This window comes from Arachis hypogaea, chromosome 10, assembly GCF_003086295.3.
Source record: "Arachis hypogaea cultivar Tifrunner chromosome 10, arahy.Tifrunner.gnm2.J5K5, whole genome shotgun sequence".
In the NCBI taxonomy this organism is placed as follows: Eukaryota; Viridiplantae; Streptophyta; class Magnoliopsida; order Fabales; family Fabaceae; genus Arachis; species Arachis hypogaea.
The window spans coordinates 104,520,182-104,543,859 of NC_092045.1; the positions used below are offsets into that span (position 1 = coordinate 104,520,182).

At 35.2% G+C, this 23,678-nt stretch overlaps 2 protein-coding genes across 2 annotated transcripts; one reads left to right on the forward strand and one right to left on the reverse strand.

Moving 5' to 3' along the window:
• The first annotated feature begins 322 nt into the window (after positions 1–322).
• Positions 323–2,024, forward strand: LOC112716252 (isoaspartyl peptidase/L-asparaginase-like). Its single transcript, XM_025768124.2, has 4 exons — positions 323–526; positions 633–866; positions 989–1,075; positions 1,305–2,024. Exons 1-4 carry the CDS (start codon positions 365–367, stop codon positions 1,779–1,781), a joined length of 960 nt encoding a protein of 319 aa, XP_025623909.1. The 5' UTR covers positions 323–364; the 3' UTR covers positions 1,782–2,024.
• Positions 2,025–2,822: 798 nt separating this feature from the next.
• On the reverse strand, positions 2,823–7,102 carry LOC112716253 (hexosyltransferase GAUT11). Its single transcript, XM_025768125.2, has 2 exons — positions 6,738–7,102; positions 2,823–4,806 (listed from the first exon to the last, which is right to left on the reverse strand). The coding sequence occupies exons 1-2, from the start codon at positions 6,891–6,893 to the stop codon at positions 3,358–3,360; spliced, it is 1,605 nt and encodes a 534-aa protein (XP_025623910.1). The 5' UTR covers positions 6,894–7,102; the 3' UTR covers positions 2,823–3,357.
• Positions 7,103–23,678: the final 16,576 nt, after the last annotated feature.

Consider the following 23,678-nt stretch of genomic DNA (forward strand, 5'->3'; position numbering starts at 1 on the left):
TTAAATTTATAATTAAGTCTTTATATTTTTTTTAATTGAATTATTACGTTACTTTTAATTTTATAATTAGGTTATTTATAGTGTAAAAAATACTATAATTAACTGAATATTTTTTCACAAATTAAAAATATTCGTAATTAAAAATTTAATTAGATATATTCTATTAATTTTAATTTTTTTATATAAAAATGACCTAATTACAAAATTAAAAATAATATAAAGATCCAATTTAAAAAATATAAAAATCTAATTAAAAATTTAATAAAACTATAAGAGAGAATAATTACACCCTCAAATTACTATATAAACAATCCAAGAGAGTGAGAATTAGTGAATGTCTGGGTGAGTGAAACTTAGAGGGCAGATGGGTTGGGCTATTGCTCTACATGGCGGAGCCGGCGACATCCCACTCTCATTAACGCTGGGGAGCCGCTGGCCTCGAGAGGAGGCCCTCCACCACTGCTTACAAATTGGGGTGGAGGCCCTTAAAGCCAAGAAGCCTCCCTTGGATGTTGTGGAGCTTGTGGTAAGATTCAAACCACTTACCCTTTAAGTAAAAATTTCTAATAGTGCCAATGCTAAAATCATAGACTTTTTAAGATGCTTAGTGCAATGAAATTTGTGTATTTTAGGTTCGTGAATTGGAGAATATTCCGCAGTTCAATGCTGGAAAGGGATCTGTCTTGACAAACAAAGGCACTGTTGAAATGGAAGCTTCAATCATGGATGGAAGGACAAAGAATTGTGGAGCAGTTTCTGGGCTGAAAACAGTTGTCAATGCTGTTTCTTTAGCTAGATTGGTTATGGAGAAGACTCCTCATGTATATCTAGCATTTCATGGAGCTGAGGAATTTGCAAAAGAACAAGTGAGTTTTAGTGGAATCTTTTACATATTTTTAGAATCTAAAATCTCATTCCTTATTTGAATAGTTATAGCTTGTGTCTCATCTTTTACTAATGTCCATGGCATTCTTATTTTATTTATCAGGGCGTTGAAACTGCAGACTCAAGCCATTTTATTACTGCAGAAAATGTAGAAAGACTAAAGCAGGCAAAAGAAGCGCACAGGGTTCAGGTAAATATAGAAGTTAATTTTGATGTAACGCTAGGTCAGAAAAAATATCTATCTTTTACGTTGACCGTGTGACTGGCATAAAAAAACGAATAAAGTTGAACAATTGTGTAAAATATTTTATAGTGTCGGTATATTAAAATTAAACTCACTAGTTAACTAGAAAGATTGTTTATTCTTAAAAAATTTGTATGTTTACATATCTCTATGTTTTGTGATTCACAATATTTAGATTGATTATACCCAACCCCTCCAAAATGGTACCAAAGAGGAAACATCAAATAGTAACGGAGAAGTTCAACTTGGAACTGTTGGTTGTGTGGCTGTTGATAGTTATGGTAATCTAGCTTCGGCAACATCCACCGGAGGACTAGTAAACAAAAGGGTTGGTAGAATTGGTGACTCGCCCATCATTGGTGCCGGCACATACGCCAATGAGCTCTGTGCCGTTTCAGTTACCGGCGAAGGCGAAGCAATACTGCGTGCCGCGGTTGCAAGAGATGTTGCAGCCATGATGGAGTTCAAAGGTGTTTCTCTTGAGGAGGCTGCTAGCTATGTTATCCATGACTGCATGCCAAAAGGCACCGCCGGTTTGGTTGCTGTGTCCGCTACCGGAGAAGTTGCAATGCCTTATAACACGACGGGCATGTTTCGGGCATGCGCTACTGAAGATGGTTATTCAGAGGTTGCAATTTGGTCTGCTTCCTAAGTGGTGCGAGTAAGGAACACAGTAATTTTATGATATAATTATTATGCTCCAAATTTTGGCAACCTAAGTATGAGATTTCAGTGTATTTCTTCCTCGCATAAGTAATTTTTTTCGGATTAAGATGTTCATTTAGAAAAATAATGCAATTTGAATGCGATTGCCATATTATCCAGCTTTCTTCGATGACTGTATTCAGTCAAAAGACTTATAGAGCAATAAATATTAATTGAGTAAACATCTAAATTGATAGTTAAGAAATTTCAAATCAAACACCTTGATTCCCAATAAATTTGTATTGCTTTAGAAGTTTCTGAAAATTATCCACCAACCATTGGTCTCTGAAGGAAATTAAATTGTCTTATCATAATTTTTTTGAATATCTAATTATTTTATAATAAAATTTATTAAAAACTTATTTATCTAGTATACATATTAAACTTTTCATTAAAAGCAACAGAAAAATTAATTTGTCTAACAGAAATAGTTCTTGGGGATATTAGAGTAATAAAAATTAGTTGAAAACCAATTTGAATATTTACTCTATCAATTATCTTAAGGTGTTTATGAGTTAGGCTAAAAGAAGAAAAGGACTTGAGCCATGAGGAGCCGTTCTCTTCTCTCCCTTCTAACTCGCAAACAAGCTCTTACGTTTCAGTGCTGTCATGTAGAAACTTTATGGTGTTGAACGTTGATGTATACATCACTGGTAAATTACTTAGAAACAAATATACATATAAAAAAATAAAGTACAAGGCCATTAAGTCAGATAGAAAGCGTGCCCGTTTATGCAGAAACAGTATTCGTTTAACATTCAAACTAGTGAGGTGAAAAAGTATGTTCAAGTTCAACACAATATACGTAGAGGGATAAAGGGTTGCTACTTGCTTAGTAAATGTAAGGGGTAATTGAGTGAATTCACCTCGTCCGCAAAACTTTACAAAAACAAAAGTGGCCTAAATAGAAATAAGACTGGCTTCTAAGTTCTAACTATTTACAATAATCACAAATAAGACATCAATTGGCTTGATATGAAGACAAACATAATACAAATGATTTTATATATTAAAAAAAGGACATAATACAATTGATTATTACAATAATCACTTAACAATCATCAATTGGCTTGATATAAGGCATAAAACAAATGATTGTGTAAGAAAAAGAAGACATCACAAAGAAGAAAGGGAAACAATTGTTTCCATTCAGTTACATCACTATTTAAAAGCTTATAAATTATCACAATAATCACTACATAACAAATCAAAAGGGGAAAATATAGCCTCACCTAGCCAAAATTGAATTCCCCCACATCTCTCCACCTAAACCTTTAAACTTTTAGTGTATAAGAAATCATTCGTTTCTATTTAATAAGCTGTGAACAATAGATAAAAGACAAACGAAAAAAATATATATTCCTAGAAAAGTCAAAAACTTTCTACTTCTGACTCTACAGTTATGGCTAACACAATCAAAGATCAATAAATAGTTCAAAAGTAATCTGAGGTTGCATAAGCCATAAGCAATCAAGAAGCAGTGCAATTTTTTTTTTTTTTTTTGTCAATAGATGTAGTGCAATTTAACTACTGGCACAATCTAGAAGGTGAGGGTGACTTTGATTTATGTACCTGTGCCACAGTGGCTTATACCTGCCTATAGCTAGCTTCAGCCATGGCTTCATGTTCCCATTGAAGTGGATAACTGCCGCGCTTTCAATTAGACGGTTGTCAATATTTAAGTCATAACCCAATCCTAAAACATGCCATCTTCTATCAAGTGGTTCTGTCAAACCATAGAAACTTAGAAGAGCTGGAGGAAGCGTGCCAAGCTTCCAGAGTGTGCCATTGGCATTTTGCTCCAGCCAATAGTGATATCTTGCTGTCACATCTGCTTTCCTCCATGCAACCAAGTCAAAAATGTTCATGCCAAATGCCCATCCACATGCCTGTGGATCGAACTTTGAGCTTATAATTGAATTTGAGAAGTTTAGATACTTGTAGTACCGATGAAACGCTTCAAGACAAGTTTCAACTGCACCATTCACATTTCCATGCAAATCCAGTGAGAAAAGTATGGTGAGGTCCTTCTGGACGACGACATCATCGTCAAGGAAAACAACCTTCTCAAGTTGTGGATAAATCTCAGGGATGTAAAACCGAAGATGATTAAGTACAGACAAATACTTGGGGTTCCGAACTTTTGATTCGACATTCACATCTTGATAAGCTCCAAAATAGAAGGCTTGAGATTCTGGATTGTGTAGCTGTTTGATAATCGGAGAATAATTTTCATTCAACCAATGAAAGTCCTCAAAATTCTGCACCTCTATGATGGCCCCTTTAAAGTCATTACTAAGGAACCATGCTTGCATTGCTCCATAATTGTCATCATTGGTGACAATGTGAAAGATCAATTGTTTTGGGTGGTCTGCATTGACAACTGTAGAGTTAACAACAACTGATGTTGCGAGCACATTATCTGAAAAAATGCAGAAATGATATAAACTGTTGTCCTTGAGACGAGAAGTTTTCCACTCGTTTGAGTGTTTTTGCAGGGACAATGTCCTTAGCCAATCAGTCATAAGTTTCACATTTAGGCAATGAAGACTCTTTGGCAGTGCTTCGGCTGACATTTGAGCAAACACTGTGCTTTGAACTGTTACAGCATTGGCACGTTCTTCGAGAGCTTGAATGTGCGACTTCATTGTTACTATAGTGGTAGCAATGTCATAATGGACATCTTGTGCCTTGAAAATCAGGGAAGAGAGGCTTTTAATAATTGGCTCAGCTTCGTCCAAGGTAATGGGCTCCCCAGTCATGGCAGCTTTTGAAAGCAAAAGCTGGCAAATTCTAATCTTTGAACTAAGCTGCCAGGCAAAATGATGATTATTGTGTGCTTTGGCAATGACCACATATGCCTTGGCCAGAACCATTTGCTCTGCTAACTGTCGTGAAAAGGATGTTGCACTTAAAATTTCATTGGAAAAATTCATACTCTCTTTTGCAAGTTCACCTCTGGCATTCTTCTCCTGCAATGATTAGTCACTTACTCTGTAAGAGTTTCACAGCAATGCAAAATTAGTGTAGCAATAGCAGTTGATATTACATTGCTCTTGGTTGCCTTACACAAATGAATATATTTAATACCTCATTTTTATGCCTCAAATGACCACTTACTATACTTCTCTTTTTATGTGGCACAAAAACTTGAGTGTGCACCTCATTTTTTGGGCGATTTATATGTATAGAAGCATATTTGTATAATTTCATGTTTGTGAATAAACTTTCTCAAATTATGTCATGGTTTCTATAATTTCTTCCATACTAGTCAATCTCGTGGGATTTCAGTGGGATCTTGGCATCCCATCCCAGCATGCATTTGAGAGGAGACCAGATGAGATCTCGGTTCTTTCATCCCCAACTGTCCCAGCCAGGATTCCGGCGACCAGCCTTTATCCGCAAATCCCACTGGGATCTTATGCGGGTGCTGAAACCTGATTTTGCTCACTTAAAAGTAACTTCTGTGATGGTTTCAAAGGGGGTATAGAGATAATTTCACTGCCCTTCTATGCTGGTGATTGATTAGTGACAACTTAAATTAAGGCTTATGACTTTTGAGTTTATATAGTATGGATTTTTGAACTATTATGAAATATAAACTTAAGACTTTGGATTATGAGTGATGATGACATGGTTTATTTTGATTTCCTGTTCTTTTTTAATTTTTAAAATACAATATGCATGTTGTATCAGAGAATTTCCCTCTATCTTTGCTGAAATCCCAGCCATCCCATGTCGGGATCCCACAATTCCAGTTTTGGGGACGTCAGGGATGCGACGAGATCTGGGATTGACTACTATGATTTCTTCAATTCTGGATGACCGAAAAGAAATGAGCCACAGAACAGCCCTGACACTGATGTAATAACCAAATACTTCAAACACAATGTTCAGGCAAATTTCTAAGCAACATAACTATATGTCTAGAAACGAGTCAAATCAGCTTCCATGTTTTAATTTTTTGGTGGCAACAAGGAAGAAACTGGTGAAATAACCAAATATGTGATAGATTGATACTCAAAATTATGGTTAAATCGTATATGAGATTGGCAGTTCCTATAACAGTTTTTTTGCAGAATGGCAGTGTGCAAGAAAACAATGAACAGACAGCAATAAATCATTGAATGATTTCTAGCATGAAACCAACTTAAAATAACTACACACAGCTATTTCTATAGGAGGAAATGAAAATTTGTTGGCGTGGTAAAAATTAAAAATTAACTAGTTATTTAAGGGAGGGGGGGAAACACTAGTAGTGGATCATAACTAGCACATGATTCTCCAGATTCAGTTAATGCTGAATTACAGCTCACAGAAAGTTAAAAAACTACTGAATATAATTCTTGTATTGCCCAAAAGATCGAAAAAGAAAAAGTAAACCACTAAAAAAAAAAAAAACTATGATCTCTAGCAATACTACCCTAAACAAGGAGCAATGTAACACTCGAGATTCATCATTCAATATTACACTTAAGATCCACATTGAACAACTTTCTAAGAAGAGCTACTACATCTTCTAAATAAAAAACACAGAAAGAACTTAGTCAAATAGTCACAGATAAACTGCCAAATTAAACTGTTTCAAAAGATTTACTTTTGATTCGCATCTACCTACAGAAACATACATTCCTCTTGCATCAATTTATCAAATGAAAGTATAAAGTCAAAGATGAACTACTATTCATAATTTGACACAGTTAATAATAATAATAATAAAACAAAACATGAATAAACGATTAGGATTAAGAAAAATTGAGAATGAAACAAATTCCAAAACAATTAGGTATCCCAAAAAAACAAAATAATGAACTTCCACCGATCAAACAACAAATCCAATAAGAAAAATAACAATAATAACAGTTAAAAACTAGAGTGAGTGAGTTAGTTAGTTAGTTGCTACCGTTAGCGGAAGCTGAAACTGATCTTGGCGATGATTGTGCTGCACTACGAACAAAAGCAAAGCCGCAAGAGAGAAGGCGGCGAGGAGAAACCAGATCCAATAAGAAAACCTCCGCCGAACACGGCGCCGGAACTCGGCGGCAGCTCGGCGGCGCATATTCCTCCGCCGCCGAAAGCTGAGCAGTCAGCACGAAATCAAGAAGAAGAGAGAAGCATTTCCCCCGATTGGATCAAAATGAAAGGAGTCGTTATTTCTCTGAAAAGGTTTGTGGGTTTTTAATTCATGCAAATGGAAAACGCAAGTTTAGTTGGAAGAATGAGAAACAGCAGCAACAACAACATTCATGTGTGTGTTTTTCAGTCAGCGTCAAAATTTGGATTTTGGACAATACTTATTGCGGAATCCTTTTTTTTTTTTGAAAAAAAAAAACATATGTTTTTAAGATTTTTTTATAAAATATCTATTTTTGATTTCGAATTTTATATTTATTTTTTTATTTGATATTGTATAATTTAAAATTTATCTTAGTTTTGATACTGGACAATGTAAAATGTTTTAGATTATAAGATTATATATTTAGTATATTTAAAAATTTATTATTTTTAATGAGATGACAATATAAAATTAGTTATTTGTGTAAAGTTTTTTATATTAAAGTTTATGAAAATTTATCTATTTTAATTTATACTATTAGTTGTTTTCATCAATTATTGTTATAATAAAGCTGAAATGTTGATATAACAAGATGTGATAAAATTTATTTAAATTTTTTAATCATATTTTGGATTTACATTATTTAATTATTAAGCTATAATTTTCCTTATTTATTATGTTGTATAAATTATCATCAATAATAATAATAATAATAATAATAATAATAATAATAATAATAATAATAATAATAATAATAAAGGTTTAGTTAATATATATTTTAAGACACACATTAAAATTATAAATTAATTTTTATAAAAACTGTAATAAAATTTTAGTTTTTAATATATTTATTATGCATTTGTCAAAGTCAAAAAAATAAAAAAAATATTAATAGTAATCTTAACATATACTTTAGTTAAACTCTAATAATAATAATAATAATAATAATAATAATAATAATAGTAGTAGTAGTAGTAACAATTCTGGGAAATTAATTTTTTAAGAACTAAAATCAATCAACAAAATGGTAAATTAGCAAATCTAAGATAAAAAAAAATAAAAAATATTAACTAATCATTAAAAGGAAAAAGAAAATGATTCTAAACTTTTTTTCCTAACAGTAAATAATAATAGTGTTGTGGCCGACACATGAAGCGAGGGTGAGAACACAATTGAGAGACACCATACATATATATAGGGGTGTGGGGTGGGTCTGTGGGAACTTGGGGAAGGTAACACCATACTTCATTGCTTCTCTTTTTCAGTTTTCTTTTCAAAACAAAACTTAAGCAAAGATTCTTATATGCTTCTGTACACCAAGTTGATTCACCTTTTTAACTATTAAGTTAACGTGGGTTAAATCACACAAATAAAATAATTTCAGTTTAAAATTATGGAAAATTCTATCGTGCTAATTCATCTTTTTAGCATACTATGCTGATTTTCAGTGTCAATAGGAGAGAATTATAAGTGAGTATAGTTGTGGCATTGAAACGGAGCAGGAGAAGAGTTCCTTTTCACGTGTGAAAATTATTAATTTATTATATGGTAATTAATTGTGTAATTAGATGTTGGATTTAATGGGCCATTGAATTGTGAGATTTTTAATTTTGATATGGAGGGGTTGATGGAGTATAGCAGCGATATGGGGGTTTAGGATGTTTCACCGAGATGTGACAGCTGTGTAGAAGAAATCGGACGGATCGATTAGGAGGACGGAAATCGGACCGATTTCAGGACGTGGAAGGTACATAAATCGGTGGGTCCGATTTGAGTACCCTGTCCACGCGTCACGCATGCACCTGGCTTCCTTGGTTGGCTCGTGACTCTATCTCCAAAAGCAACGATTGTTTCCCCCCCTTCCAGCAGTATCTCTTTCACTCTCGTATCCCTCTCTTTATGCTCTCAACCCCACCACTTTTCTCATTTTTCACCATTGTTGGACCACAACAAACCTCCAAAAAAATTTAAAGAAAATGCTAAGAAGACCAAAAATTAAAGAAATAAATCAACTAAAGTTTAATATTGTTAATTATCTTGGGCATCTAAATTATGTAAGTTTTTGTTTTTTAATAATCTGATTTAATAATAATAATAGTGATAATATTAGATTTTATTAGTAATATATATTATAATGGCAATAAGTAGAGATTAATCATGTATGTATGTATGATTTTATTGTTAGGTGGTTAGAAATAGAAATTAAAATAGGAATTAATCATGTATGTATGTATGTATGTATGTATGATATGGTAAGTTCTACCATTGAATTGGATTTTTTTATGATTATTGGTTAAAATAAAATGAAAGAATGAATGAATGTGATGAATGTAAAGAATAAATGAATAAAAGAAGAAGGAGAATGAGATCTGTACATATTAGATTAGAGTAGATATTGATATATTATTGTTGTTATTATTAGTATAAGTAATTGAGTTTAATAAATTATTATGATTAATAATAAAAATTTAATAAATTATTTTATTTATGATGATTAATAATTGAATTTTAATTCAGTAAAATGTAGACAATAAATTAGTAATAACTAAACTTAGATTAGGAAATTAGTATGCTGTGTTATGAATAATAATAATAATAATAATAATAATAATAATAATAATAATAATAATAATAATAATAATATGCTATTTTATGAATAATAATAATAATAATAATATTAGAGGTTGAAAGAAAAAAATATTTGTTCTACGAATAAATAATTTATCAGCCATAAAATTATTCTAGTTAGTTAGCTAAGGTTAATTAATTTTTGTTATAAGGTAATGAATATGATTGAATGATTTTTGTATAACAGATTTATTCTGTATGTTTCAAATGCAATTATGCTGGGAATTAGTTATAATGGACATGTAAGGATAAGGATAATTGTGTTTTTGATAATATAGTTATATTATACTGGTATTTATAACGGAAATGTGATATTGTAGGGTTCACGGATGTTGATGTGTGATCATTTAAAGCTGCCGGATCCATACAACGAAATTGTTGAGTCACACTACGCGAGACTGGATTTTATTATGTTTCCCAAATTGGAGTTATCCAATGTCAGTCAGCAATGGTTAATGCTCTGATTGAGAGATGGCGGTCTGAGACTCACACATTTCATTTTCCGGTTGGTGAATGTGCCGTGACCTTGGAGGATGTGGCAATAATTCTCGGTATGCCGACAAATGGTCTTTCGATTACAGGACCGACCATGAGTAGTTTTGAGGCATTGGAAGCCGACTGCTTGCACGAATTTGGAGTTGCACCGAGGAAGACGGACTGTAGAGGAAGCTTTATAAAATTAACGTGGTTTAGGGGTTTAAAAGATCGTATAGTATTGAATGATGATGTTCACATTCAGATGTATGTAAAGTGTCACATAATGTTGTTATTTGGGACAATTCTGTTTGGAGATAAGTCGGGTGCAGCGGTGCATTGGAAATTTTTACCTTTGCTCCGTAACTTTGGTGGGATGATACAGTTTAGTTGGGGTTCGACATGCCTGGCACACTTGTATAGATCATTGTGTAGGGCAACTCGTGTCGACTGCAAGGAGATGGACGGTCCACTGACGCTGTTGCTTACTTGGGCTTGGATCCGGCTACCATTTCTAGCACCGATTCTCGGCAATCCCTGAGTGTTTCCAATTACAAACAGGTAATTTTGATTAAAGTATGCATTGAAAGAAATTCTAGAAATTGTATTTTTTTTCCACAAGATAAGTTAACTAATAGATTGTCCGATGGCAGGTGGCGTAATTGGGACCGTAAAAACTATGCCTACCAATACAATTCGCTTGCGCAATACAGGAGGTTGTTGGATGATCTACAACAAGGACAGATATGTTGTAAAATACAATTCCTTTAGACATCCGTCATAATTCGGTTATCTGGAGTCCACAGTGTCATTTATATCTTTTGAATGCATCGAGTGGTAGGGGTGTTCAAAACCGATCCGGACCGAACTAAACCGATGGACTGAACCAAAAAAACTGAAAACCGAAATAACCGAAAACCGAAAAAACCGAAAAAAAGTGATGTTTTGCGGTTTTTCTGCGGTTCAGTTCGGTTTTCGGTTCTTGCCACCAAAACCCTAACCGAATCGAACCGAACCGGTTCTTAACAAAACCCTAAAATTAAAACTATCCTAACCCAGTAACCCCACCCCCCCTAAACGTGTTACCTTGCTGCGCAAGTCCCTCCCCGCTCCCCCTCCCCCCATGGAAACCTAACCCCGCCGCCCAAACCCCAGATCGGAGCCACCACATCTCGCCCACTCACCCAGACGGCCAGACCCCCCATGGAGCCAGCCTGAGCCACCCACCTCCTTGATACTCGAAGGCCGAAGCCTTCCTCTTCCTCCAAATCTCACCTTCTTCACTCCTTGTCCTTGATACTCGAAGTCGAAGCCAACTCCTCAAAGGAAGACGAAGACGAAGACCCAGTAACCCACCCACCCACAGGACCTCCGACCTCACCACCTCCGACGTCACCGCCTCCACCCAGCAGCTTTTCTGGGTTCTGTAGGGTCACCTCACCACCTCCGACCTCGCCGCCTCCACCCAGAAAGCCTCCACCCAGCAGCGTTTCTGGGTTCTGTAGGGTCACCTCACCACCTCCGACCTCGCCTCCTCCGCCCAGAAAGTCTCCCACCCAACCACCGATTCAAGTGCATATGGAGTCCGAGCCATCTATTCAGGTAAACCTTATTGATGCATTGTTCCCTTGTTGGTATTGCTGCTTGCTGGTTATTGTTCAATGTTCAGTTTGTTCAGGTTAGGGTTATTGTTGCCTCGGATCCCATGTTTTGAATCTCGATAATAGATTCTTTCAAAATTTTATACTTTAGTTTAATCATCTTTTTTTGTACGTTAGGATCTAGGAGTTCAATTTTAATATAAAGATTGATAGAATTGAATAGATTTAACCTAAAAAATGATGTTAGGGATCTAGTTCAATTTTAATATAATCAATTAATCATTAACATAATTTAACCTGAAAAATAGTTTATAAGTAATGTTTACCATTTCATGTATGTTTCATATTGTTTTTGCCAAGTCAGAGTGTTCAATTTGTTGGTATAATGGTATTGCTGTTTAGTGTTTAATTTGCCAAGTTCAATTTGTTCATTGCTTGTTCACATTATGAAGTTTTGTTCTGTTTGGTTTATTGCTGGTTTATTGCTGGTTCATTGCTTGTTTATTGTTTGGTTTATTGCTGTTTATTGCCAAGTTCAATTTGTTGGTATAATGGTTTATTGCTTGTTCATTGCTTGTTTGGTTCATTGCTGGTTTAATTTGAGATTATCAAGTTTTGTGCTGTTTAGTGTTTAATTTGCCAAGTTCAATTTGTTCATTGCTTGTTCACATTATCAAGTTTTGTTCTGTTTGGTTTATTGTTGGTTTATTGCTGGTTCATTGCTTGTTTATTGTTCGGTTTATTGCTGTTTATTGCCAAGTTCAATTTGTTGGTATAATGGTTTATTGCTTGTTCATTGCTTGTTTGGTTCATTGCTGGTTTAATTTGAGATTATCAAGTTTTGTGTTGTTTAGTGTTTAATTTGCCAAGTTCAATTTGTTCATTGCTTGTTCACATTATCAAGTTTTGTTCTGTTTGGTTTATTACTGGTTCATTGCTTGTTTATTGTTTGGTTTATTGCCGTTTATTGCCAAGTTCAATTTGTTGGTATAATGGTTTATTGCTTGTTTGGTTCATTGCTGGTTTAATTTGAGATTATCAAGTTTTGTTCTGTTTAGTGTTTAATTTGCCAAGTTCAATTTGTTCGTTGCTTGTTCACATTATCAAGTTTTGTTCTGTTTTGTTTATTGCTGGTTATTGCTTGAATATTGCTGGTTATTGCTTGTTTATTGCTGGTTTAATTGTTCATTGCTTGTTCAGATTATCAAGTTTTGTTCTGTTTTGTTTATTGCTTGTTTATTGCTGGTTAATGGTTATTGATTGTTTATGTAGTTTGACGTCAGTTCAAGTAAGAATATGGGCGACACTGGATTGCCTCCAGTTCTTATTCCGAATGAATCAACAAGCATCAGATCTCTGACTGCTTTGCCTCCTGTGCCAGCTCCTCAACGAAACACAAGGAAGCTTGCTAGTAGAGGCCGAGGAAAAAGGTGGGCTGTTGAAGAAGCTCCCGTTGATGACTCTGCTGAAACTGAGACCGACGAAAGTAAGAGTTATATTTCATTAGATCAAGACTTTATTAGCTATTGTGTATTTTGGCTTGTTGATTTCAATCTTATGACATTGCATACTAGTATGGTAGAATTTTTTTTATTTGATTGAAAAAACCGAACAAACCGAACCAAACCAAACCGATTTTAATTGGTTTGGTTTGGTTCGGATGACCTTGAAAAAAAACCGAACCAAACCGAACCGCAGCTTAATTAAACAATCGGATCGGATGGCTTTTTCTTCAAAAACCGAACCAAACCGCACCGCGAACACCCCTATCGAGTGGCATGCATCTGATAGAGTCAGGAGGCAATTTAGATTGAGACAAGATGTTCCTAATCAAGAGCGGGATCTAGGTGCATCACACGGTGAAGTTCTAACTGGGCCTAAGAATCAAGATTGGGCGAATACCCACTCTTTTTGGGTGATGCAGTGGACCAATCGGTATAGTCATATTCTCTCTGATGACTTGGTACCTTTACATTATCCATTGAAAATTTACATGCATTGGTACCGAGAAGCATTTGGTGACCACTTGCAATTGTCGAACCTTGTATTCCAAGAGAATCTAAAAGGTCCTCCACCACCACCGGAACCGCACCGGCACCTCCACCACCACCGCCACTGGAACTGCCACAACAGGGGTTGAGTATTTTGCACCATATGTTCCTGACACACATCCGTCTGATTATTTTTCAGCGTCAGTCCCGATACATCAATAGTATTGGGGTGGTCCACAGTTTGATCCAGAGAGCAAACTTCATTCAGTCAGCTGCTTGGTTTCATGGCACTAGGGCCGCACCACTCACATTCAGGTAATTATGTTGACATTCCCACCGACCATCAAGCATATTCGGGTGGTATTACTCCAATTAGGAGGTCATTGGATTTGAGACCTCGGGTTCACACTTCCTCTGATAATTCTGGTGCCAGAATGTCTGTTGACTCGAGCAGAAGTGCTGAAGGGGCGGGAGGGATTATACAGAGTGGAAACCCTAGACATATTCCGATGAGTCTGATTCATGAGAGTAATAGGGCAGTTGATGATGAGGCTGATAACTACCTAGTAGACCATCCAGAGGATGAGGATGAGGATGAGGATGAGGATGATGACGATGCTGTTGATGAGGATCCAGTGCCTAGTGCAGGTAAAATAAACTGTTGGTAATGATTTAGGGTTTGATTATGAATTTCTATTAGTAGCTTTATGATGAACTTAGCTTCATGATGAACTTCTATTTGTATTACATATTGAAGTGCCATTTGATTAATAGCATCCAACATTTGTTGTGTTTTGATAGGTACGACCACAAGTGAAAAAGGTAAAGCTTACAACCTTAGAGCTGATCCTCCACGTCGGAGTGCGAATCGGTATACACCATCCGCTTTTAACATGATTGCCAAGAAGTGTAGAAAGTTATACAAAGATATGAAGTGGGCATCAAGGAAATAAAGTTGTATGGATTAACTAAGTTGTTAATTAGATTGTTATCACTATTTAATAATTGAGTATGTTAATTAGGTTGTTACTACTATTTAAAAATTAAATTGTAACTATTTCATTATTGAGTATGTTACTACTAGGTTGTTATTACTATTTAATTATTAAGTATGTTAATTACGTTGTTATTACTATTTTTTTATCGACTATGTTAATCAAGTTTGAAATGAATACAAGCACGAAAAGGTAAATTCAAATGTCAATGTCGTACATAAATGTAAATTCAAATGAAATGTAACAAAAGTAACTACTACTCTTCGGCTGGACCTGCACTTGGTCCACCACTTTGATGAAATTTACTACGATTATGGCCCTCGGCACCCCATTGCTTGCATCGCCTAGGGCGACGCAACATACGAGTGTCCATCTCATTATAGAAGTGGGTTTTCTTCGGACAACCTTTGGCTACACGTCTGAGGAACGGGTTTCCAACGAATCGAGGTCCATGATAAGCAGGCCACGTTGCAGGATTTCCTAGTGGTCTAAACCTAGCCCTGTATACTCTTCGAACTTGGTCTATCTTGTATAAATCGTGAACTTATACTTGCCAATCCAACTGCTGATTTGCACAACAAGCAAACACATGTCGATACGGAATTCGGTCAACCTGGAATTCACCACAATCGCAACGATGGTGGCGTAGGTCAACTGCATACTCAACCCCACTCGGCATCTCGCGTACCTCAAAGACTTCATTTTCTCTACCAAACAGCTAACCTGTATGTTACCCAATGCTCGTTAATTTGCATGCAGCTTGGAGGTCACCATCTCAGAGAACACAAGTCCAGCATTAATTTGGGCTCCAGCCTCGGCTCTTTTCTTAGTGAACAACTCATTCAGTCTGTAAAATATAGCCTTAACAAGCGCAGTGACCGGGAGATTACGTACACCCTTTAAGACGGAGTTGATGCACTCCACAAGATTGGTGGTCATATGACCCCATCGGTATCCACCATCAAATGCCAAAGCATACTGCTCACGTGGGATCCGATCAAGCCAGTTGGTGTAAGCCTCACCCCGTTCCTTTAATTGTTCATAGCGCATCTGGTACTCCCTAATCGTCCTCGAGTATCCTATGAAAAACATTCAGTCAACAATGAACACCATTCTATTTGATCGTACTTACAATAAATTCAAAGTTCATTGTATTCAAACTTACCAATGTTGACGATAAGCTTCTGCAAGTAAGGTGCCTTGAACTTCCTCAAGAAGTTGGACTCAATATGCCGGATACAAAACATATGGAATGCTCTAGGAGGAGACCAAGCCCCGTTCGATGAATAGCTGACCTAATAGAATCATGTCGATCAGAGATAAGTCCCACACCATCACGTGTCACCACATGTTGACGCAAGTTACTCAGGAAAAAGTACCATGCATCAGAAGTCTCTCCCTCCACTATGACAAATGCAATAGGCATGATGTTGTTATTACCATCTTGTGAGACTGCAACCAATAAACAACCCTTGTATTTTTCATACAAATGAGTCCCGTCCACCTGCACCACTGGCTTGCAGTGTCTGAAGGCCCTTATACAAGGGTAATAACTCCAGAAGACTCTATGCAGTACACGTATATCAGGAACCAAATCATCCCCATGGTAAGCAGGCATTGTTTCAAAGTGAACCACTGGTAATGGCTCCTTGTGACACATGGCCTCAAACTATATGGGCAAAGCTTCATACGATGCTTCCCAATCTCCGAAAATTGATTCCACCGCCTGCTGCTTTGCTAACCAAGCCTTGCGATAACTGATGGTGTAGTTAAACTTTGACTGGACTTCAGCAATGACTGATTTCTCCTTTATAGACAAGTCAACCTCTACCAACGGCTTAATTGCTTCTGCAACTGTCTTGGAATCCAGCTTAGAATGATCTTGAGAAATAGTAGACCTGGTACAAGTGTGACTTCCATTGTACCTCCTCATCTCCCAACAGTACTTCTTCTGCATTTTGGTAACCCTGATCAACCAGTCACAACCATTGCCATATTCTATACACTTGGCATAGAATGTCGTCGATTCTGACTCATATATCTGATAGTCTACACACCTCTCCGGATGGTATAATCTTTCATTGTCTTGATTATTGCCTCCCTTGAACTGAATTCCATCCCTACTGTGAACTCATCATCCGCCACAATAGGAAGCGCTGTATACATCCAAAGTAATAAATCATTTATTACAACTCAATTAATAAACACACTTTACCATGTAAGATCATAATAGCCTTTTTTTTCGCTATTCTATCTACGTAAAGAACAACTAAATATAATTCATAACAAAGAACTATTAATTAATAAAAAAATCAAATGCTATGGTCACAAATGATTATCCACATATCACATATATTACTCATCTGACTTATTGATCTGCTACTTCATAGTTTCACATAGCTCTCTAGCTTTACGCACCTGCATTCATATATTGCGGAAACTCCGGTACGTGCATAGCCTCCAAATCCAACGACCGCATGAAAGAAGGCTCCTGAAACGGATGCGGGTTTGCTAGTGCATTTGCAACTTCCACCACATCTGCGTTCATGGTGCCGCCAGCTTCATCTTCGTCTTCACCTGGACCAACGATCTCATAGTTACTTTCAAATTCATCCTCGCTTTCACTATTATAATCTTCCAATTCAATGTTATGGTCCGCTTCAGATTGCTCAAACTCAATATACAACTCGATGCACGATATTTGGTGGCGATTTTATACATTGAAAATATTTCATGCATACTCGCTTCATTCGTTACGTACTTGGTCTGAAATTGAACGAACCCACCAAACACAGATAAAGAATACCTGTACAAAATACATGATACTCTCCTAGATCTTCGAGAATCTATCTTCTTACAAATCACACATTTCAATTCCTCAAGTGACAATGTGAACGGAATAACAACATCTAATGAATTTTCACACACAAATTGAACTCCCTTATATGTTTACAATAAAATATGCCCGTAACAATAAATATTCAACACAACTCTATCATCCATAACAGTATACGTACATGACTATTTTCAATCTTACTGAAATTTATTCTACAAGAATGAAGGAGAAGAATGAGAGAAGAAGAAGAACAGCTGAGACCGGCGATGAAGAAATGGGGCTTCTGTGATTTTTTTCCATTTTATGTATGCACTTACAGGCAAATCGGACGGACCGACCGCGTGCTATCATTTCGAATTTTGTGCGCATCACAAATCGCCGGGTCCGATGGGTGCACTCCAGATTAAAAAAAAATTGGCCACTAGAAATCGGTGGGTCCAATTACTGCACTCTTCGTTTTAGAAAATTGGACAACCAGAAATCGGTGGGTCCGATTTCATGTAAACTTAATTTCTTCCTCACACAAATCGGTGGGTCCGATTTCTTCCCTCCTCCTCCCGGCGAGAGTCTTAAAAGCAACGTCGTCATAACAATGTAATTCACCCTTAATGATCATAACTCAACATAACTCACACCACTAAATCATATAAAAAAAATTGCCTTGAATTGTAGGTTGGTAGAAACTCTTTTTAAAATTTAAGATTTGTCCAAAATTAGAATTTATTAGAATTTTTTCACTGAACGTTGGATTTTCAATAATGAATGTTGTATGAAGGGAATCAGTGGTGTTGTATTGACCCATGATTAAGATGGAGTTATACTAGACAAAAAAAAACAAAAAGATGGAATTATAGAAATTCGTAAAAAAAATTGATGGAAATTATGAGGGAGTAAAAAACTATTATTTCAATAAAGCTATTAATTAAAAAGTAAGATTACATATGCTTAAGATTAACTAAAAAAGTAAAAACGATTGTCGTTTAAAAAAAATTGTTTAGATTAATAAACAATTTGATTTTAAATAAAAAATAAGTATTAAAAAAATAATTAGTTTTTACGTGAAAGAAAATAATTTTTTCCCATAAAAACTTATTTTTATTTAAAAAGTCATTTTTTAATCTAAAAACTAATTTTTCTTTTCAAAAAACTGATTTTTTTATTTAAATTATACAAAAATAATTACGACTTATAAATTATTTTATAACATTTTAAAAGATTAATGTTATTTTCGATAAAATTTATCTTTTAAAAATCTCAAAACTAATTATCTTTAGTATTATTTTCATTACAATCCAATAATATAATACAACAAAATAAAATCTTAAATCTCTAATAAAATAAAAATATCATAATTTATTAATGTAAATAGTGTTGATACTACAAAAATATTTAACTTGTAATGTTGATTTGAAATAAAATGTTAAATTTTTTTTAATGATTGAGATTACTACTAGATATACTATAATTTTTATTATTTTAAAAATAAAATAATACATAAAAATATATGAAAAACTAAATATAATTAGTTAGATACATATCATTTTAACTAATTGAACAAACTTTTTTTTGTGAAAAAAGTACTCTTTTTTGTTGTTAAATTTACATTATTAAAAAGAAAAAAAAATCTACCTCACTTTTTTAAGTAAAGTAATTTAATGTCAACAATTGTTTTATTTTGATATTTGAATTTAAGTTCATGTCCCTTGTATAGCCGCTTAAAATTGTTTGGAACCTTCTTTATTTTTTTTGGACCCTCCTTATTTTTCATGTATGTTGGATCAACATCACACACCTCAATCCATCAATTGGCCTATTACTTAACCATCTCTAACGTAACATCCTATTACACAGAGTTTTACATTTAAGTCGTAGAATAGAGGTAATGTGGTGTTACAGACCTCTAAACAGCAAAACAATTACATAATAGAGAAGAAGATAATATACTAAGAGCCTTGAAACAAAACGGGTAAACAAAACTTGCAAAACAAAAACGCAACGCTCAAAAGAAAGGATTACTTGCGTGCTAAGAAACCTAATAGAAAAAGATAAAGGTAAACCAGAGAGTATAGGAAAGCCAAGGAAAATAGGAGCACCATACACAAGTTACTTGGAGTGTAAGCTAAATGCATATATACATATATACAAACAGAAATCCAAAATACACCCAAGAACTACTTCGCTTCAAGGATCTAGACGCCTAGCGAGGAGCCTCTCAACCTGCATCTAAAAAATAGCTACACAGTATGGAATGAGAACCAGAGATTTTCAGCATGGTAAAGTGCCACGCGTATAATAAATAAGGTCCTGAGAATGCCTTTGGCAATCCTAGGACTCTGTTATTCAGTTATCCAACTCAATTACTAAACAGAAGCCATAAACAGGGGTATGTATTCTAATTCTGTCTAACTTACTCAATTTCAAACCTAACCTATCACCAAACCATTTTACCTTTTCCTTCATCCCTCCATCATCCATAATGCAACAGAAACAAGCAACCAAACAAGTTCACGCACAAGTAATGAGCAGATAGTGCAAGTAGCAAGTATAACAGGTAGCAGGTGGTATATATCAATTAGGCAAACCTAGGAAATGCATAGCAATAAAAACAAACAAATGCATATGATGCATGCATGTCCTATAGCTGATGAGGCTCATCTGTCAGTTATCCAGCTAACCCGACAAGTCCGAAAATCTTAAATTGTCCCCCGTCGCGCATCCCCAAGAGCCTATGCATAGATTTCACATTTAACATCAAGTAATCGCTCAATGGGGGCTATCCATACCTAGGAATTTATATGTGCCCGGTCACACTTACGATGTAGGGTCAACAGAGTGTCGAGGTTCAACCTGGAACACATGGTGGCGAGCCATGGTTTTTACCCAGGGAAACTCGTATCTCAGATATCATTATTCATAAGCCATTTCAATTTCATTATCAATACATCATCAATTATCAAGCCTTAGTGTTAAACTTCGTTAACATTCTTATTTTCTTCATAAAAACCACCACTTACAACTTTCTTCACCCTCAGATATCTTGTTTTCCTAGCTTCTTTTATCCACTGGACCTAGAACCATACTTTAAGTCTTAAAGGGAAGAAAATAGAGGTTTAGAAGTGGAAAATTGGTTTAAAACAGTCAAAATTGGTTTTTGCAACAGGCAGCAGCCACGCGTACGCGTAGGCTACGCGCACGCGTGGAGCGTACAGCAAGTTACGCGTACGTGTGAGTCAAGTGTACGCGTAAATATGCACACACGCGTACGCATGCTTCTCGCGCATGCATCGCCAAAATTCCACGCCATGTGTACGCATGAGCCACGCGTACGCGTGGATGGGCGTTTTTTCAAAAAAATGGGCAGAATGCCCAGAAAGCTTGCTGCAACCAGTTTTTGCCATCTTGTAACACAGATTTATACACCAAACTTTCAACGTCCATAACTTTCTCTACGAAATTCCTTTTTTCACAAAATTGATATCAATCAAAAGCTCATAGAACCATTTTTCATTTGCAATAAATCATAACTCAATCCGCAATTTGTGGAGTAAATTATGGACGTCCAAACTTCATCAAAATCACTTTTTACCAAAATACTTCCAGACCTCATTTTCACCACATTCATAAATCCTTGCCTCTAAAACCTGGATTTGCTAACATATCCAATTCCAACTCATCAACAACCACTTCAAGCTACCTTTAACCAATCCAATGAGCCATAACCACAACTTTGCATTAGCATATATCATATATACATATATGAGCAACCCTTTACATATACCATTCCATTAATGCAATTATCAACTCTTCACACACATTATTTCATTAACACATTTATCAACCCTTCATACATTAATCCATCAACTCATATAACAACTCTTTATTAACAAACACCAACCATAATCCATCAATATATACCAACGTCAACACAACCCATCATAAATAAATCCAAGAGCATACAATTAATAACTTCAACCCCTCATAATTCCAATACATATTCATCAACAATTCATTCCAACAACATTACAAGACTAATCATTAAATGCAATAACCAATTCAACTTATCCTATGGTTCCTCTAACCTAAGTTTTCACAACACCGTAAATATTAAACGTACGAAACTTAAACCGTACCTTGGCCGATCACTTTGTTTCACCCAAGGCAGCCTCACAAAGAAAAACACAATCCCTCCAAGCTCAAATAAAACAGCCACAACCCAAGTCTTGTTCACCAATAAGCCTCTAAGTACTCCCAATTCAATTCAAATGCATATATACCCACTTAATATACACCTAATTCATATACATGTTCCAAATTCAGTTTTTTCTCTATAAATACAAGATTGATCTAGGTTTAGGGTATTCTTACCGTACCCATATGCTCAATAGCTCAAGTCCATTAAATCCTGGAAGCTAACTTGAGCCTAAAACACAAAATTGAACATGATTTCACTATAGGATTTCAATTTCACCAAAGAAAAGGGAATAGAGATTCTGAATCAAACATGAGGCTTACCAGTAAATTGATCCGATAGAAAGGTAGAGCTCACCGCACTAAGCGCGTGGCCGCGAACAGTGCGGCGATCGAAGCCCGAACGGAGGAGTTATGGTGGATCAAAGGTGGTGAGGGTTTGAGAGCTCCTCCTCCTTTCCCCCAATCTGTTTGTATCGTTGCATGCTATGGGGAAGAAGGAGCTGCTGTTTTGTTTAAATGTTTGGGTCCGGTTGGATCTACGGGCCCAGTTTGGACCTCGGTTCAACCGGTTCGGTCCTTTCGGTCTGATTTTGGGCCAAATTTTTGAAATTGGTATCAAAATTCTCGTTTTGACGAGCTCCACTCTATTTTGATATTAGTTTTGCATTTTTAGCTTTCCTAATAAAAATTCAATTTATTAACTAATATTTACTAATTTTAGCGGAATTTACATCTAATTTACTGATTATCTCCTAATTATTTAATCTCCGCAAAGTAACAAAATAAAAGCAACGGAGTCACTTCACAAATTTCGTACTCAAATCTGTCTTCAACTCTACGCGTTTCCATCTTATCATGACGCCATATATAAGCATGTCATGCTTACAACCAGCATCAGCACCATAGAATCCCCCTAAAATTATACATATGTTTTAAATTAGAAGTGTAACATACTTTGTCTTAAATACCTCTGTATATATAAATCGAATTAAATTAATTCGATTTATACTATTTATATATAAATCGAATTAAGTTGATTCGATTTATCATATATGTGTTGTATTAGTAGTAAATCGAATTCGTCAGATTTAATTTACGACTAGTGCAGTACATACATGATTCGAGTTATGTAAAGTTACTAAGGATATGACATGTAATCAATTCTACTTTAGAACATCTGTATGATTTTAAACTGAAATTATTTTATTTGTATGATTTATTCTTAATGTTGGATCTAATTAGTTTAATTTATTTTTTACCATTTTTTATTGTAAAATCGATGACGAGAGATAAACTAATATAAAAATATTATATGTATATTAAAATTTAGTTACTAAATTAATTATTTTATAAAATACATATTAAAATATAAAATATAATTTTTTTTATCATGGATATGATATTTTTAAAATTTAATATTTATGGGTAGGGATTCGGATTTAACCCAAAATGGATCATTAACACTTTTTATTATCTACCGTTTAATTCTTTTAATTTAGATCAAAAGATAAGGATTTTTTATTTTAATAAATAAAATAAATGTAATAATTACTAAAATAAATAATTTTAAAATTATTTATCGATTTAAATTATAGATGTCAACATGATACATGTATATCTCGTTTACAGTGTAAACAAGATAAAAGAAGACAAATTCGCTGTGGCTATAAAAGGATGTGTAACCCTTGGCATTCTCTACAAACACTCCCTATCCTTTTTTGTCTCGTTTTTCTCACGAAAACAAGTGTACAATGGGCAGTAACAGTGTATACATAGTTGTGCTTGTTTCTCTCAATTGTAGTATGAGAAATGGCGACAATGGGTGACATTTGAGTGTGAGGATCCGATATTGTTTCGAACTCAGCGTGTGAATACATTATCGGATTTGAAGAGTTTGATAATGAGCAAGTTCAGTGGTACAACAGTGAGGGAGATAGGAAGGGTGGGGTACAGATTGCTGGCACCCATGGGTAACGGAGTCTTCCGGTTTCGACTATTCAGACTACAAGGGAAAAAGCATATACGACTGATGTTCGACATCCATGGGAGGATCATGGAAGAACACGTTGTGG